At 35.1% G+C, this 19750-nt stretch overlaps 2 protein-coding genes across 2 annotated transcripts; one reads left to right on the top strand and one right to left on the bottom strand.

Moving 5' to 3' along the window:
* Window positions 1-800: 800 nt before the first annotated feature.
* On the top strand, window positions 801-9423 carry LOC145158123 (inositol transporter 1-like). Its single transcript, XM_079077062.1, has 4 exons — window positions 801-1274; window positions 1386-1456; window positions 1597-1932; window positions 8177-9423. The coding sequence occupies exons 1-4, from the start codon at window positions 1133-1135 to the stop codon at window positions 9119-9121; spliced, it is 1494 nt and encodes a 497-aa protein (XP_078933188.1). The 5' UTR covers window positions 801-1132; the 3' UTR covers window positions 9122-9423.
* Window positions 9424-13632: 4209 nt separating this feature from the next.
* On the bottom strand, window positions 13633-14622 carry LOC145120707 (uncharacterized). Its single transcript, XM_079056512.1, has one exon. The coding sequence runs from the start codon at window positions 14620-14622 to the stop codon at window positions 13633-13635; it is 990 nt and encodes a 329-aa protein (XP_078912638.1).
* Between the last annotated feature and the right edge of the window lie 5128 nt (window positions 14623-19750).

Raw genomic sequence — 19750 nt, 5'->3', positions numbered from 1 at the left:
TTAACATTTAGCAATTAAGTAAAAAATAAATTTGGTTAACTTTTATAAACTTGTTCCAACATGGGTATTAAATGGGCGTAACACCCATCATTTTGGCACATATATATTCTCTTATAAATGTTTTTCTCGGTAAGAATTGATATTTTTCTGGTGTTTATGTGGAAGTATAATTTCTTAATGAGAAATAAATTTTGACCAAGATCCGTGTTTAATCAACTGAATGCAAACTAGTATTTGTTTGTAACTGAGTCAATGTTTGAGATATCCTTTAGGCTTTTGAATTTGATTTTTTAGGATAAAAGAATATAAAAATTGAATATTTAATATTTTGTCTAAGTTAACGAAAAAGTCTTTATTTTTATTTTAAAAGGAAATGACAGATTATCGTGTAAAATTCATTAATCGAGACTTTTCTGTTCAAATTTTTTTAAAAAAACTTTATCAATTTTTTTTCCAAATAATGAGATTTTTATGCATAAAACAACTAAACTTATGAGCCTTTTATTTGTACAAAGATTTTGCGATAATAGAGAAACCATGCAAAAATAACTAAAAGATTTTATTTTTGTGTTTTCACAAGTTTTTTTAACAATTTCCTACGGAATTTGCACAATTATTAATTATTTCCGTAAAAATACTATGTTTTTTTTTTCTTAAATAATGAAAACGTTTATGTTCTACAAATATAAATGATTGGAAAAATTAATACTAAAAATGAAAATATGTTGGTGGTGACTCCCCCGCTTGTGATTTTAGATTACATCCCTCTTCAAACAAGTTTAAAATCAAATTCTCCACGTCTTGCAGTCCTTACTTTATCTTCACAACATCGTCGGAGAGTTGCAGTAAATACCATTCTTGTCCCTAAATTTCATCCGATCAGTCTAGCTTACTCACTTTACTAAAAATCTGTCATCTTTGACTATCAAATTTCAAGGAACAGATTCACATTTCCCCTTTCTCCAGCTCGAAATCAGCCAATTGGATGTATTTGTTTGGTCTTGATAAATTGACAAACAAATCAATCGACAATAGCCTCAAATTCACCTTGGATTTTCATCTACCCACCAATTCGATAAATTGAGGTGTTGGTATTCTCGTGGGTTCTTGAATTATATAAACTGGGTTGAAGATGACGATCGAAACGTTTCCAGGGAGTTCAGGATTTATAGATTCTGGTCATGATAAGAAAATTACTTACTTTAGCAATACATATGTATTGGGTTTAACTGTTGTAGCTGGAATCGGGGGTCTCCTTTTCGGATACGACACAGGTCACCTTCTTTTCTATTTTCCTTTTGTTAGATATTATATATATGATCTCTATCTTGGTTTGATTTGGTAATATACGCTAAAACTACTCAATTATCATATGCATCTTTCAGGAGTTATATCAGGTGCTCTTTTGTACATTCGTGACGAATTTGAAGCAGTTGATCAAAGTAGTTTTCTACAAGTACATCTTCCATTCCCAACTTAATCGATCAATTTTTCTCATCATTCAACTTGGTTATGATAGTTTATATATATATATATATATATATATATATATATATATATATATATATATATATATATATATATATATATGTATAGGAAACAATTGTAAGCATGGCATTAGTTGGAGCAATGATAGGGGCTGCAGCTGGAGGAGCAATAAATGATGAATATGGGCGAAAAGCTGCTACTCTTCTTGCAGATGTGATATTTGCATTGGGATCTTTTGTAATGGCTGCTGCATGGAATCCATATGTGATTATATTTGGTAGGCTTTTGGTTGGATTGGGGGTAGGGGTTGCATCTGTTACTGCTCCAATGTATATAGCTGAAGCTGCTCCATCAGAAATAAGGGGAGGTCTTGTGAGCACCAATGTGCTCATGATCACTAGTGGGCAGTTTCTTTCTTACCTTGTCAATCTTGCTTTCACTGAGGTCAGATTTTCTCAACTTTTATCTTTTTATGTTATCTTCTTCATGATGCACTGGTTTTCTTGATTTAGAATAAGATAATTTAGGATAGAAATAATCACCATTATCAAAGATTGAGCATAAGTCGAGCATGCTAAAGAACCTTATTTTCAACTTAACATAAAAAAGGGATTACAATCAAGAGGAAATATCACAGTAATCAGTCTTGTTATTTGTTTCTCCATATGATTATTTTGACCAAAATCATAAAAAGAACTTTTATCCTGATCCAAGAGTATGTGTCAACCAATTAATGACGTATCCTCATATTCAAAGACAATAAATCATTAAAGAGAAAAACATGAAAGCATTTGTGATTTTTGTGTATTAATATGTCACAAAATAACTTGCCAACATGAAAGCTACAAAATGAGGATTCTATCAAAAGGCTTACCGGCGATAATGCCAAAAAATTAATGAAATAACATGTCATGCTTCCAATAAAAATTAAAGAAACATTTACAGAAAACATCAGCAAAAACCCACCAAATGTTAGGACGATATTTGATTAGGGTGATGGTGGAGAACCGGATTTCTCTTGGATCGTGTAAATTTATTTTTCGAACTAATATTTCCACCCTATGTTTGGGTGGGTTACAAAAAATCTAGTATAGGATAATCCAAAAGGACCCTTGTGTATCTAAGCACAAAAACACAAGCCAAAATCGTAGATGGTTCTGAGTTCATATAAAAGAAAGAGAGTTGAAGAAAGGTTATATCTTTATGGCTCAAAAGAGGAGTCGTATAAATACATTACAGATTAGGGTTAATCTTCTATATTAGTTAGGAAAATCACAAAATTAATGGTATAATCAATGGTTACCAAAATTGATAAAATTTATCAATTTTACCATAATCACCCATTAGAATTTGGTTTTTCCATAATGTAACTAATTCAAATTTCCGAAGACCTTGTGGGGCGCTGCCCCAAACCGCCAGCGGCTCTGCCCCTTGGACCCCGCTAGGAGCTCTGCCCCTAGGACCCTGCAAGGGGTGGACCCCCCTTACCCCCACTTTTTTGTCATACCGGCTTATAAGTCGATCTTATATATGCATGCACTCTGCATTCACCAAACATATAATATAGAGTACAAACGATAAGCCCCTTAGCTCACATGTCAGTTCTAATTACATAAAATGTCAGGTGACACTAAAATCACCAACCCCAAAATCATTATATATTTCATTTATTGATACATATAAAAATGCATTCTTTTAAAAAAAGTGCTAGAAAACTAATAACATTAAATCATAAAAACACAATCATTCATTTGACCACTAAAACGCAAAGATAAAAATTACAAATAAAAGAAATTAATAGTGAAAGTTTTCTAATTTAATATTGAAAAGGGAAAGACTGATATCACTGAAACGCTTGAAGAACTCTCCACTCCTTGGTGTTGATAGTGACTGATTGCATGATACGACTCAGAACCCTCCGACGATATAATGGATATTATTAGAAATTGTCAAGGTTGGTGTTTTCCTTCGAGTCCCTTGAGTCCCACATCGCTTAATTCATGAAACAAAGTGGGTGGAGTTCCACTATAAATACGAGGAGTGCCTTTTGTTTTTTGCTAAAATAAGTTTTTGTTCTCTTTTGAATTGGATGATCGTTTTGAACCGGATGGGATTTAAAGAGGCATCCGATTATGAGTTGGTCTGAATTGGTCATACTTTGTACTAAGTTTGTCTTTTTTGGACCTAGTTGCATTGTTTTTTGAACGAATTGAATGATTTTAGAGTTTTTTTTTTGGCCGAAATGACTCAAATTGTCTTGCTAAGAGGCGGAGTTAGCCGAGTTTACAATCTTGAATTTCTAACATAAATTGCACCACCACTTTATTTTGGTTAAAAACCGAAACCACACCTATACAAACCAAAACCACATGCAAAACCGACCCTAGACAAAAATTGCACATATTAGTTTTAGGCATATATAAACCACATCTATTGGTTTGTGGTTCGGTTTGGTCCAAAACCGGCACCATGCTCACCCAACCGTTGCCGTTGAACGATAATCGATTGGGGGCGAGTCGACGAGAAGATAGGTATAATCAATCAAGCAAACTGTTGCCGAACGATAAGAAATTTTTCTAATTTGTCTCCAACCCTATGAGACATACCTCGACTTCTGTTTTTAAGCGCCGATATTAAGGGTCGATTCGCGAAATATATTTGTTTGTCAAGTCCTCTTGCCTTACTCTCTACGTTCCAGCCATATTCCATACTAACGGAGCCCAAAACAATGAAACTTGGGCTATATATATATATATATATATATATATATATATATATATATATATATATATATATATATAACATGATGCCCCGCCCGACCTGAAGCCTTGTTGCAATATTTGTACAATGCGGTTCTATTGTCCATCGGGCTGGTTATCTCAAATATTAATCATCAACAATTACATATGGAGCGAATCCATCATTGAGCAACATAGGCTTGTCATCCTCCTCTTTCACAAATTGGATTCTCAAACAGATGAACAATCGAACTCTTCTTTCCACATATTTGATCCTCAAACTCTAGAAATTTGGATAAAATTTTCCGAACGCAATTGAAAATCTAAAAGGATTGATTTTTATTTTTTTTGCCGTTGATGTAGTTGTTAGATTTACGATTTGGAGAGGGTGAGCATGAACCAGTGATTGGCGATTATATGAACATTGGCATTGCCAACGAGACAACTTGTCTTTTGTTTTAAAAGAAATTGGGTTTATGCGTTTTTTTTCCCATTTTTACAGCTTTCTGTCATCACTTTTCATTTTTAAGGCCGCGTTTGCCGATGTCCTTTGCTTGCCCCATATTAGCGGGCCTGAGCTGAGCCGAAGTGTAGGACACTTGGACCAAAATTTGGTCTGAATAAATGTTATACCCATAAGAGATGTACTAAAAATCGCGCCCTTCCCATATTTATGCCCAATGCTGCTGCCATGATTATTACATTATAGTTATAAAAATAGAAAGATTGAAAATATTATATATCCATTTCTAAATTTCATATTTTGTAAATGAAGTATCATGAGTTTAATAAAATTAGTTAATTAATAAAGAAATAATAAATATTTAAAACTTAAGTATAACTAAATGAGTAAAATTAAAGATCGTTAAATGAGATGGGGTTAGATGTACAAAACCTAAAAATTATATATATATATATATATATATATATATATATATATATATATATATATATATATATCAATGAAAAAAGGAAAAATACTATCTCTTCCAATGGTGATAAGTGATCAATAAAAATAGTAATTAGTCATAAAAAAATATATCTTAAAGATGCTCTTAACAACCCCTAAAAGCTTAATATATATATGATAAATCATATCACAATTCCATAGACCAATCTATTAAGTCTCCCCTTTCCTCCTAGATTACATCCAAGCCTTCCAAAGTTTTGATAACATTTTTATGCACATTAAAACAAAATAAGAAAAGAAAAAATCAAACACTTCAAGTGTTTTTGATTGGGATGCTTTGAAACCAAAATTTTGGACTCTTTTTATAGGATTGGAGACCACCTCAATATACTACCTTCTATCAATGTGGGATTAAGAACCTTATTTCATATTAGTTAATATCTCATAAAAAAATACATAAGTTATGATTGGTTGTATTCTATGAAAGTTTAATGGTATAATGTATACAAAAAAAAAAGTTTAATGGTATAACGTGTACATAATAAACAGTAAAATCCATGTCAGCAACCACATAGTGACTGGTGACCTACTATTACCGATAACATATTGATATTTTTTGAACAAAGGTGAAGTTTAATGGTAATACGTGTACAAACGTTATAGTTGGTTGACGATATGTGTTCAAAAAAAAAAATCAATGGTGCACAAGATTTTTAAATCGAATAGGACTGGTTTGATATTCGCTTCGGTTTTTCTCTACGACAACAAAATCGGTTTGAAAAACCTATGTTTTCATTATTTTTGTCGGACTTGGTTTCGGTGTGAGAAGCTAACGAAATTTCCTTGTTTGATCACAAACCACCCAATAAGTAAAACTCATCGCTTCGTCATAACGTAAGGTGTTTTCCAGCCATCGATCCCCAGGTTTAAAACGACATTTTTTACTTTATATTTTAGAAAAAATGTTTATCCATGATCCGGGTTGGTATAAGGTGTCAAGTTGATAGGTTTGACATAATATCTCAAATCTCAATTCAATTTTAAATGGGATGTTCATTTTCAAACCGGACCTGTTCCTTTTTTTTTTTTGACAAAACTACAAATTTGGTCCCTGTGGTATTTAAAACCTTTGGATAGGGTCCAAAAGCTTTTCAACTTGCATGGAAGGTTCAAAATCAAAATGTTTCTGTGTTTTTGGTCCAAAAAAATTTGAAAAGACGGTTATACCATTTTAATTTCTTTTTTCTTTTTCTATAACTACTTTAATGCTATTTTAATTTAAAAAAAAAACAAAAAGAATTGGAGCAACCACCCATCCCCACCGTACTCTCTCTCTCTCTCTCTCACACACACACACACACACAAACTCACTCTTTCCTTTTCCCTTTCCCTTTCTCTTCTTATTCTTCTTCCACATCTATCATATGCAAATCAGGAAAAAAAAAGATTGTTTTTTACTTTGCTACTAGATTACACACACAAGGAGTCCCCAAAAAATTAGGTTCTTAAGATTTTTTTTACCCAGGTTCAAAAACCAAACTAATGTTATCGAGATCAAAAATGCACACACCCCACCTTTAATTCTAGAGCTTCAGTTCTCTCTCTTTCTCTCTCTCTCTCTCTCTCTATATATATATATATATATATATATATATATATATATATATATATATATATATATATATATATATATATATGAAGAATTCAGATAAGTTCCTCTTGCCAAATCTTCCACACCATACCTTATGATGCACCTTGCCTTTATCATCTTTCAGCATACACCCAACCCTCTAAATTATCTCGATGAATATCATTGTCCTGCTCAGATATTTACGAAAAATGATCATAAATTTTGGGGATTGATCAATAGTAAGTTAGGGTTAGGTATTATTGAATATGTTGATAATGTTTTCAAGAAAATTGAATGAGTTCAAGAGCATTGATGAACAAGGGCATACCTGTCACCCATAGGCTTCGTGAAGATATGAAGCAAAGTCCCCTAATCATCTCCATCGAGTAATATTCCCAACTCCTTACACATTGTAATATGTTTATCTGTAAATACATCTCATACTCTATTCTTCAAATTCAGAGAGTACGACATCATTATTTCTAAGGGTGATTGGGAGAGAAGAGGGTGTAGCATCGTGGGGTACACTAGAGATGAAAGCAATTTCGCCTTCTTCGACTTCATTGATGACTGAGTGGACTGAGAGGTCGTGACTGGCGGTGATGCTATGATGGTCGGTGTGGGAAAACATCGAGAAATGGAGGTGATGAAGATGAAGAAATGTCGAGCGGTGTTGGTGGCGTCGAACGTAGGATTTACTCGGATGAAGTTTTTGATTGTTGAATCCATTAGGATTTAGGGCTTCATGACGGGAATGGATGTGATGAAACCAACCTCTTTTTTTATGTGTGTGTGTGTGTGTGAGAGAGAGAGAGAGAGTTGGCCACTTTTTTTTCTTTTATATTTAAAAAATTCTCCAGATACTAAGGAAACAAATCAAAGAAGAACAAAAAAAATCTAAAAAAAATTAAAAAGGTATAATGGTCTTTTCAAGTTTTTTTGGATCAAAAATACAAAAACACAAAAAAAATTAAAAAGGTATAATGGTCTTTTCAAGTTTTTTTGGATCAAAAACACAGAAACATTTTGATTTTGGACCTTTCATGCAAGTTGAAAAACTTTTGGATCCTTTCCAAAGGTTTTTGATTTTGGACCTTTCATGCAAGTTGAAAAACTTTTGGATCCTTTCCAAAGGTTTTTAAATACCATAGGGACCAAATTTGTAGTTTTGTTTTTTTTTTTTTTTTTTTTCAAATTGTGGAACTTGTGAATATTAAACAGTCTAAATAGAAATCACAAAATGTGACATTATGCATAAGTGAGAAAAATAGTCCCCAAACTATACATAATAACATGATTAACATCCAACATTCACATTTATGAATAATATTCTCTCAATAGAATCCACAGATTCATAGATCTTCATAAAGTTTCTCGAATCTAAAACTCTGTACATATGCTATTGAACAGGTTCGTGGGACATGGCGATGGATGCTTGGAGTAGCTGCTGTTCCCGCTATAATCCAATTCTTCTTGATGTTATTTCTTCCCGAATCACCACGGTGGCTTTACATGAAGAAAAGCAAATCCGACGCCATTGTTGTCCTCTCAAAAATCTACGATCCTTACCGGTTAGAAGAAGAACTCGACCAGCTTTCCACCGCTCTAGAAGAAGAACACCAACGCAAAAACGCCGTGAGCTACTGGGACGTGTTCAGAATCAAAGAAATCCGCCTTGCCTTTTTCGCCGGAGCTGGTCTTCAAGCTTTCCAACAGTTCACCGGAATCAACACAGTCATGTACTACAGTCCAACGATAGTTCAAATGGCCGGATTCAAATCAAACCAGTTAGCCCTTTTACTATCCCTCATAGTCGCATTAATGAACGCCGCTGGCACCGTCGTCGGAATCTACCTCATCGACCATTTCGGCCGCCGGAAATTAGCGCTAAGCAGTCTGTCAGGTGTAATCCTCTCTTTGATTCTTCTATCGGTTGCGTTTTACTTTGAATCGATTGGGGTTGCGAACATTGGGTGGGTCGCTGTTCTAGGGTTAGCTCTTTACATCGCGTTCTTCGCCCCTGGTATGGGTCCGGTTCCATGGACGGTGAACTCTGAGATATATCCGGAATCGTATAGAGGGATATGTGGAGGGATGTCGGCGACGGTGAATTGGGTGTCGAATTTGGTGGTGGCGCAGAGCTTTCTTTCGATTGCGGAAGCTGTTGGGACTGGTTGGACGTTCTTGATTCTGGCTGTCATTGCTGTTCTTGCGTTTGCGTTTGTGTTTGTGTTTGTGCCGGAGACGAAAGGGTTGAGCTTTGAGGAAGTTGAGAGGATATGGAAGGAGAGAGCTTGGGGGAGGAGTAGTTCTTCGCGTTTGGAATCTCTTATTGAAAATAGAGAGGAGCCCTAAACCTAAAGAAATGGAAGAAGGAAGGTAAATGATGGAAATTGAAAATGGATATGGTGTATAGCGATCTTGGTGTAGATGAGATAATACGAAAAAGAAAATACAGTAGTAAGCATGAATGTGTATGGTTTAAGTGTGATTTTCACTTGATATTATTAAACCATTCAAGATTTTCAAGTGAATGGTGGTGATACCTTTGATGTGGTTTAGTTTCACTTTGTAATTCATGACTATTATATAGTGTGCTATGATATATATATATCTAAAAATCTTGATTTTTATCAAGAATTTGAAACGTTTTTCAATATTGCTAATTAAGGAGAGGGAAAATTTTGGTAACATCGTTTTTGTTTTGTTAAAAAATATTATTGAATTTGTGTCTCTTGCTCGATATAATGGTTTTGACTCTTTACTTAATCAAAACCACCCATCAAAAGTCAAATAAAAATTCATAAAAGTATATTAAAAAGAAAATGTAATTTACAATTAATTTTTAATGAAAAAGATAATTTTTATACATAACCCAAAGAACCCAAATACGGTGTACTTCCTTTCATTTGATATGGGTTGTGCGATAAATATCATTTTCACCACATAGACTGTTACATCAGGGGTGCATAAGTACTATTACACTCACATATAAGGGGATGCACAACATTGGGGGTGGGGGGTACATATAGGCGATAACAAAAAATTTGTAATATTAATAATATATAATTTTATTTTATTAGTTATTAGGGACATCAGTTATATGAATATTGCAAGTATTACATGTTGCATTCGGTAGAATATATACATTAAGTAGAGCATTATACATTATCTTCCATCCACCATAATATTATTACATCTTGTGAAGCCAAAGTGGCAAACTCTAGGCATTGGATGCGATTCTTGTAAATTAACTTTCACGTAATGACCATTGTGAACGTAGGCGATAACAAAAAAATCTATGATTTGAGATGTCTTGCGGACCATGCCAAAGCGGAAAACAGGTCGACAAACATTGTTTGTCTAAAAAATAAACGATTACATTGTCACAATCCAAAAATTTTTAGATCCAGCAAGTCTAAACCCTACCCATGTATAAGTGAAACCACGTTGCAATCCTAGTTGCATTATATCTGATAACATTGTCATATGATTATATCAAAGAGAAATTACAAGGGTTCTTAGAGAAAAGCATAAAGACTACAAGGAATAAAGTGGATATAAATACTAGCTAGACAGAAACCCTAATGGGCTAAAGACAAAAAGGGCCCATAAACAAGCGGGCTAATAATATAGACTAACATCCCCCCTCAAACTCACAATGCCGCAGCAATAAGCATTGAGAGTTTGTCACATAAGAACCGAAACCGAGAAGCCGATAAAGCCTTCGTAAAAATATCCGCAAGCTGCAAGGTTGATGAAACAAATGGAAGCGAAATGGTGCTAAGCTGCAGGTGATGACGAGTAAAATGACAATCAATCTCAATGTGCTTCGTCCGCTCATGAAAAACAGAATTCTTCGCAATTTGTATCGCACTTTTATTATCACAATGCAAGGGAGTAGGTGAAGAAATGTAAACTCCCATATTCGCAAGCAGCCACCGTAACCAGATAATCTCGCATGTAGTTACAGCCATAACACGATATTCAGCCTCCGTGGAAGATCTAGAGACAACATCCTGTTTCTTGCTCTTCCATGAAATAAGAGACTCTCCAAGAAATACACAAAATCCAGTGGTAGACTTACGATCATGACGATCACCATCCCAATCAGCATCACTATAGGCACGTAACTCAAGAGAAGACGTCGAGGGAAACAAGAGAGTCTGAAACTGAGTACCACGAAGATATCTCAGAATACGAAGAACAGCTCCCCAATGAACAGAGGTAGGTGCAGTAACAAACTGACTGACAATATGAACAGCATGAGCAATATCTGGACGAGTGACTGTGAGATAAACCAAACTTACCACCACAGTACGATAAAGATTCGGATCAGACAAAGGAACACCATCAGTAGGAGAGTATCGTGCATTGGTTTCAAGAGGGGTATCAACAGTCCGATTGTCAGAAAGTCCCGCCCGTGTAAACAAGTCAGATATATATTTAGTCTGAGAAAGAAGGTACCCTTTCTTAGACTGAGCGACCTCAATACCCAAGAAATAACGCAGCAAGCCCAAATCCTTCATAGCAAATCGATGAGCTAGATCATACTTCAAAGACTCAATACCACCATGGTCATCACCTGTAATAATCATGTCATCCACATATAAGGACAGAAGAATCCGTCCTGCACTCGAGCATCTAATAAACAAAGTAGAATCGTGATTACTCTGGACAAATCCAAGAGAGGTAATCACTGTGGAGAATTTCTCAAACCAAGCACGAGGGGCTTGCTTGAGCCCATACAAAGCTTTGCGAAGCCGACAAACCTCGCCCGATCGATGCTGAATTCCTGGAGGAGGGGTCATATAAACCTCTTCATGAAGGTCACCATTCAAAAAGGCATTCTTGATATCCATTTGAAATATCTTCCACTGTCGAACGGATGCAACTGCAATCATAGTACGAACTGTCGTCATCTTTGCAACTGGGGCAAATGTCTCCTCGTAGTCAAAACCATACTGTTGTGAATACCCTTTTGCTACAAGTCTAGCCTTATATCGTTCAACAGAGCCATCAACTTTTGTTTTTATCTTGTACACCCAACGACAACCTATCGTATGTTTCCCAGGAGGAAGAGAAACCAAATCCCATGTATGAGTCTGATGAAGAGCAGTGAGTTCTTCAGCCATAGCATTATGCCAAAGAGGATCTGAAACAGCTTCTCTATATGATTCAGGTTCAGACAGATGATGGATGCTTGCTATAAATGAAGCAAACGGTCCTGAATATGTAGAGTAAGAAAAATCTGGTAGCTTGGTGGACTTGACAGGACGAGAAGATCTCCTGAGGGGTGGTGGTGGAGGTGGATCCTCAACTTCAATAATCGGAGGATCAGGCTCAGGAACAGGTGGAGTCGAGGCACCCTCTGAAGAAGTGGGTGTGTCATGTGCTGAGGGATCATGTGGCATAGATGAGTCTTGAGCCTCTATATCTTCATTAAAAGGATCAATACGCAGAAGATCAGACTTTGTTACATTGTGGGCTGTAGCAGGAATCGAGTAGAAAGGAATATGTTCTAAAAAAGTAACGTGCCGAGAAACATATAACTTCTGACTCACAGGATCATAGCAACGGTATCCTTTCTGACCAATACCATACCCCAAAAATACACAAATAGCAGATTTCGGCCCCAACTTGTTCCTTTCAACATGAGGACGAAGAACAAAACAAGTACATCCAAAAACTCGTAAGGAAGAGTAGTCTGGTAGATGACCATATAACTTCTCAAAAGGAGATATTCCTGAATTCAATGAAGTAGGGATACGATTAATCACATACACAACAGTTAGGACTGCTTCTCCCCAAAAGGCACTAGGGACCTGCGCAGACAGGAGCAATGAGCGGGCAATCTCAACAATATGACGATGTTTTCGTTCTGCCACACCGTTTTGCTGAGGTGTGTCAGTACACGAAGACTGGTGTATGGTACCATCAGAAGCAAGTAACCGAGTGAAATCATTAGAGGTATATTCACCCCCTAAGTCACACCTGAAGCACTTAATCACAGCCGAATGTTGAGTTTTAACAAGAGCTCTAAAATTGCTGTAAATATCAAAGAAATCAGATCTGCGTTTCATAAGATAAACCCATGTATATCGAGTATAATCATCTATAAAAGATACATAATAGGTTGACCCACCCTTTGTGGATACTGGTGCAGGACCCCACACATCAGAATGAATAATATCAAAAGGAGCAGTAGAACAAGACATACTTTTATTGAAGGGTAAAGCAGAAAAATTTGCTAGTTTGCAACCACTACAATCAAAAATATCACAAGAGTTTAAATGACCCAAAACACCACTAGATGCTAAGAAATTCAACCGTGATACAAACACATGTCCCAAATGAGAATGCCAAAGATAAAACTCAGGCGACAAAGGACTCAAACGAAAAGAAGATAAATCAATGTTGGAAGCAGCAACAGCAGATACTTTGAGGACCTCCAAGACATATAGTTCCCCCACCCTACGACCGATCCCAATCACCTTCTGGGTGTGTTGATCCTGTATAACACAGACAGAATCAGAAAAGAACACCCAATTACCAGACTTGCATAACTGACTGACTGAGGCAAGGTTCAAAGTAAGTTTCGGAATGTAATAAACATCAGGAAGAGTGATATGAGAAACAGAGACAGACCCAACACCCTCAACTAGCATAGATGTATCACTAGCAGACTTAACAGAAATAGATGACACTTGCGACAAAGAAGTAAATGATGACAAATGAGGAGTCATATGATGGGTTGCACCAGAATCTAAAATCCACAAAGATGAGGGAATACCTGAAGTGCCAGATGAAGAAGGACCAGAATGAGACATATATGCAGACATGGCAGTGGGATTAGAAGCCAAATACTATCTAAAGCTCTCAAACACCTTGGGATCCAATGCAGATGGTGGCATATGTCCAACAGATTCTGTGTCAACTGGTGGAACAGCAGCAGCAGCAAACTGTGGAGGACGAGGGGTCCATGGAGGAGTACCAGAGGAACGCGACTGAAACTTCTGTTGACCAGACCTATTTTGTTGCCCTGACTGAGGTTGAGCAGATTTACCCTTGTTGACTAACAATGGACACTGAGCTTTCCAATGATTCTTCTGTTTGCAGAATGCACACTCATCATAAGCGACTCTTGAAGTTTGTCGAGATTGACTGGAGGAGACAGCAAGCACAGCAGGAGCGGGAGTAGGAGTAGAGGTTGCTTTAAACCCTTTATCTGCATGGGACTTGATACGAGTCTCTTCTGCAATTAACTCATGGACAACTGAATTAACTGAAGGAAGAGGATAGCGATGAAGAATTGTTCCACGAAGACCTTCAAAATCAGAATGCAAGGCCATCAAGAACTGAACCAAGCGTTGTTCTTCCCTCCTAGCAATGTAAGGCTCAAAATCTTTTAACTCTTTAGATTCAGTAAGAGCCAATTGATCCCAGAGATCAGACATAGCAGCATAGAAATCTTGAATGTTCTGGTCATTCTGTTGAAGGGCACGAATATCATATTCCAATTGGTATTGTTTAGCAAAATTGGACTGAGTATACAGTCTCTCCAAGTGATTCCAAACTTCCTTTGCTGTGTCATACTTAGTCAACTGCATACCAATGGACCGAGTAACAGAGTTATTGATCCAAGTAATAACCTTGGAGTTATCAGTCTCCCAAACATCAAGCAACATATCATAATTCTCAGTTTGAGGCACTGAGGGTTTGACTTTAGTCCTAGTGACATAGCCCCACATATTCTTCCCACGAAGGAAGTTCTTCATAACGTAACTCCAATACGTATAATTCTTTCCATCCAAACGAATACTGATTGACTGAAGGGAATCATCCTTTCCAGTCATGTTGATAGTGAATGAATAACCACAATGACAATATAACAATCTGAGAATGAAAGGAGTAACAAACCAGCGGAAGCAATCACTTGAATAACGAATCAACAACAATTATGAACCAACAGCAGCAACGAATCAACAGTAGCAACGAATCAACACATCAAAAAAAAAACGAATACCAGTGATAATGAACGAAAACGGCATGCTACAGTAACCCTAGAAAATTTCGATCCGCGCCACAGATGACTGCTACAAAGACTTCTAACAACGTATCAAACCTTTGCTCTGATACCATGATAACATTGTCATATGATTATATCAAAGAGAAATTATAAGGGTTCTCAGAGAAAAGCATAAAGACTACAAGGAATAAAGCAGATATAAATACTAGCTAGACAGAAACCCTAATGGGCTAAAGACAAAAAGGGCCCATAAACAAGCGGGCTAATAATATAGACTAACAATATCATCTATAGCCTTAGGGACATGTTTATAAGCTAGTAACTAAGTATGGATTGAAACCTAAGTTAATTTAGGTTAGTATAAATCAACGTAAATCAAAATGCTAAGCCTTAAACTATAAGTAAATACACTAATTCAAATAAGGGTTTCGATTCTTCATACAAGAGCCTAGTACTTAGTTTAAATCATGAAAATCCAAGGTGTAAATGTAGTTTTCGGTTTTGGGAATCTAATCCCAAAACCAAACCGTGAACTCTTGCTTTTGGAAAGGTCAAACCGCAAACACCCCTTCTAGAACACCTTGACCGAAATCTCTTCCCTATTTGACCTTAAGGCCGAAAACTCTTTTCCATTTGACTTAGGACCGAAATCAATATCTTTGAGGTTAAGCTAAGTGATTTCGGTCATGCTAGACCGAAATCTACCCCCTTTATGACCGCAAACCACCTAAAATGTCTAAATATTTAGTCACTTAGGTGGTTAATACTCTTTCCAAGATGATAAGTTACATATCCCAACGTAAACATCACATCAATATATATATATATATATATATATATATATATATATATATATATATATATACTAGAAATGTTATAGGCCCGTGCTAAGCACGGTCCACGAAGGATAACTTGGGTATTTTTTTTTCATGGTTACTTAGCATTTAAATGATTTTTGCATATTGTTATCTTTATGAATATAGGAGAAACACATGAACAAGCTATCACTGTTGGGAAGTTGTGGCTAACAAAACAAATATATTTCAAGGTTTAATCAATTTTAGGTAGAGTGGGTAAAAACACATTTGGGAATGTATATCTATTCATATACCTAAAGAGTTTGATATTTTTTCCAATGATGGATCATTGTTGGCATTATATCACCTCCTATTAGCTCTATTTTTTTTTGTATTCAGTTTTTGCTTCGTACATGACACAACATAATAATGTTTCTTTAAGCAAAAAATTAGAAAGTACTATTATTGTAAAAAAAAAGTAATGGATTGCAAAATAAACATGTAGTTACAAAAAACTGATGAATCCACTTGATTAAACCAACTACTCACGAGCTATACATTGTTTTTTCTGTTTTTAAGACTGTAAACATAAATGCCAATTGCTTAGGACATTTGAATATAAAATACAAACAAATAATTTAAAACCGTGGAGAAATATTTATAGAAAAACGAATAATGCATGACTACACACCTTGAATGTTGTCATTGGCAGCACTCTAGCTGAACTGACTATCAAATGCTTAAAAGCTTTAACAGAGCAATAGTTGCAACATACGTCAACTAATACCAAAGAAAGAAACTAACCAAAATTCCTCAAAAACCAGTTGTTGCAAAAAGCATTTGAAAAGTCCCTTAAAACAGTATAAATTGTACTCATATAAACCATTTGATACTCATGTCTCAGTAACACCAAAATAACTTATTTTTTGTTAGGTTTCAATTCGTAAATGCTTTAAGAAAACATTTGTGTATTCTGTCACACTGAAAGAAACATAAATGGTGAGAAATTTATCCAAGGCATGTTGTGCCTATCAATTCATTTGAATTTTCCTAAGTTTTGGTGTAAACATATGTGCATTTACTACAAACGGCACGATGTTCACACAACTACATCGACAAAAAAACATGTGAGAAGAACATAAAAAATAAATCTTGGTGATGTTTAACTCTTTTATCAAATATTTTGATTATGAACATTTGTAAATCATGATAAATTGTAAATCAAGAAGATTCATTGTTCCAGTTTTAAGAAGACAACAAACAAGATGGAAGATATCCTTGAAACTTTAAAAATAGAAAAAAATATTGATTCAAGGAAAACAACCAAACGAAGAAGAAAATTCACAACACATAAACACTGACGCTAATGTCTTTATGTCAACACCATTTTTTTTACCTTTTTTGGTAAATCTGTGGCAGCAGCCCGACAACAAAAAGGTGCAATAGTTGAAAGGATGTAGCGGGTTGGAGGTTGCAGAGAATAGGAGAGTAGATATCGGAGAAGGAGCTGAGATAAAGGTAGAAATTTGGGATTTCAATATTAAACCGTAAATGTCGGTTTTTTGGTGTGGTGCTGATGTGTCCAACGCGGTCCGTTTGAAGACAACCCCAGGTAATGACAAAAAAAAATGCATAAAGATCTGAATTTTGCTTAAATCAAATATTCGATATTTAATTTTTAATTTGACCGTCAAAGTCTGGAGAACCTTCACATGACACCCCAACAATGAATCCAAAGTCACATCAACATCAAGCTTTAAAGGATACATCATAATATGACCTTGCCATTTTGAAAACTCATGAACTATGCATCTTTTCTAGTTATCTTCAGCTACCCTCATCACACCCTCTGAACTCTCCAAGTGGTCATAACACCTAAACTACACCAAATTGCACCAACGAAAACAAAATTGCAATTTTAGCATTACACATTGAAATTTTTACCCAATTATATTGCATTTAGAGCAACTGGTGCACATGCCCATTCTCATGTACCGAAGATTTAATTTAATTTCGCATGCTACAGTATTGTATACTGTTTGCATAGGTTGGTTGTGTATATTATTCACACTGTCCAATCAGCTCCAAAAAGAAGCATCTTATTATAAATTTCATGGGGTAAAAAAGTAATGATACCTTCTAGAGAATCACTTGCATAGAAGGAGATGATGAAACACCCTCATGCCACATTAACAATAGTAACTGTTGTAACACCCTCGATATTCAACAATAACTTGTAAAAGAAGCAGAGAAGTACAACCATGTTTAGTTGGACAAAATGGACGTGGCTTTCTTGTTTTTCTAAACTAAAAAAGCATTATCGTTGTTCTTGAGTTTCATTTTTGAAACAATTTTTTAAGTTTCAAATAAAGAAAAAGCAACCCCAAATTAGAAAATAGAACAGACAACCATTATGTCCAACTTATGATCTATCAACTTTACACCAAAAGTCAGAATCATATACTTTTGACTTTCAAAATCTTAAACAACATTCATTCAACGCAATCTCCGGCTTGAAACTGAACAACACTAAATTAACTAAATTTTGAACATCCTACTTCTGATTTCATCCCCCAATTTTTTTACCATTTTTTTAAATCAAGTAACAACCCTTTTTTAAAAGGGAAGAAAAGTAAGAATTCTTCTAAAAATCAATTTGTCGGTTTCAACTTCATATCAAGTCTTGCTTCAGGATGTTGGTGAAATTCCAGAATAAGTCCAAATATATGATCATAATTTGTATGGGCAATGTTAAAAATAGGCATATTTAGTGGCAATCAATTGTTATTCAGCATCAGGAAAAGGATAAACAGACGTGTTCTAAAGTACAAAGAGAGAACCAATTTAGATTCTAGAAGTATGGATATGCCAAAATAGTGTGGATTCGTATGGTAGAAACAAAAAATAAGAGCAGAGGAGACGATAGGAGGATGCCCCAATTTAAAATCCAGTCAATTACCTTTTATAATTTGGAATCTATAAACCTTGTTCTTGATGTCGTTTCTCCTATGCGACAAGATCTAACAGATGATTATCCTGATTTTACGAATCGTGAAGACTTTACTGACCCTTACCATTAAAATTTCTCTCTTATCCTGATACCGCCCCGACAAGAAATCATGGTTTTTTTTTTATGGATGATGGCGTAGTTGTTCTGAGGAGGAAGTCGGACTTGTTAGAGGAGAAGGAGAAACACTAAGGTGTTTGTTTTTTGTCTGCAGATCTGCGTGACCTCTTCTGTCTGCGCCGCGCAGACCACGCGCAGACATTAGCTTTCGCAGACTGTTTGTTTTTTTGAAGACTGCAGACCTAAAAATGTCTGCGCGCCCTCTTCTTGGCGCAGATGTGGACCAGAGTCTTCTAACATCTTCAGACATCTTCTAGCTTAAAAAAACACATATATCTTTATTTTTTTAAGTTTTTTTTAAATTTATATTTTTTCCAACTTTATTAATGATAAACAATTTGAAAAAAATCACAATACTTAAAAAAAACGTTCGACGACACAAACATGATATTTTTAACAAATTTATAAATAAAGATTTATTACAATAATAGTTGTTGAAGTTGTTTATATAAATATGAAAAAAAAAATCATAATATATTCTTATATTTTTTTGCCAAATTTTGTAAAACATTATTTAATACAATATCATTAATTTCTCGGGAAAATATTTATGGTACGTTTTTAATGGATTTAATTGAAAAAATCGAAGTTTATTTCCATCCATTTATGTATCAAATTCTTTGATCCCTAATTATAATGTTTAGTTATAACTTTGCAACAAAAGTTGATGATTTTTATCAAATATATACGTTAATTCATACCATTTTTATTTTTATTTTTTATACAATAATACATAAAAGTTGATCTAGATTTGTTAGTTATTTATAACAAAGTCATAAAAATATTAAAAAATCACTTTGAAGTTTTAAAAAAAAATCAATTTATTTAGATTTCAGTTTATTTTAATAGCCCGCTGATGTTAAAAAAACAAACAACCTTTTTTTTTCAGACTGCAGACGTTTGGTCCACCTCTTCTACTGCAGAGGTCTACAGATGTGGTCCGCAGAATGCAGACATTTTGTCTCAGAAAAAACAAACAACACCTAAATCGGTGGATCCTTCGATTTTGATGTAGGCGACACAAAAAAATC

Source organism: Lactuca virosa, chromosome 1 (assembly GCF_052849685.1).
Source record: "Lactuca virosa cultivar CGN04683 chromosome 1, Lactuca_virosa_CGN04683_v6, whole genome shotgun sequence".
In the NCBI taxonomy this organism is placed as follows: Eukaryota; Viridiplantae; Streptophyta; class Magnoliopsida; order Asterales; family Asteraceae; genus Lactuca; species Lactuca virosa.
Note: the sequence above shows the minus strand (reverse complement) of the source record. Positions and strands in the feature narration are given on the sequence as shown.

Coding starts and splice junctions, on each gene's coding strand:
- LOC145120707 (XM_079056512.1), bottom strand. CDS start 14,622: ATGACTGGAAAGGATGATTCCCTTCAGTCAATCAGTATTCGTTTGGAT.
- LOC145158123 (XM_079077062.1), top strand. CDS start 1,133: ATGACGATCGAAACGTTTCCAGGGAGTTCAGGATTTATAGATTCTGGT. Junction 1,275..1,385: donor CCTTTTCGGATACGACACAG/GTCACCTTCTTT, acceptor TGCATCTTTCAG/GAGTTATATCAGGTGCTCTT. Junction 1,933..8,176: donor TCAATCTTGCTTTCACTGAG/GTCAGATTTTCT, acceptor GCTATTGAACAG/GTTCGTGGGACATGGCGATG.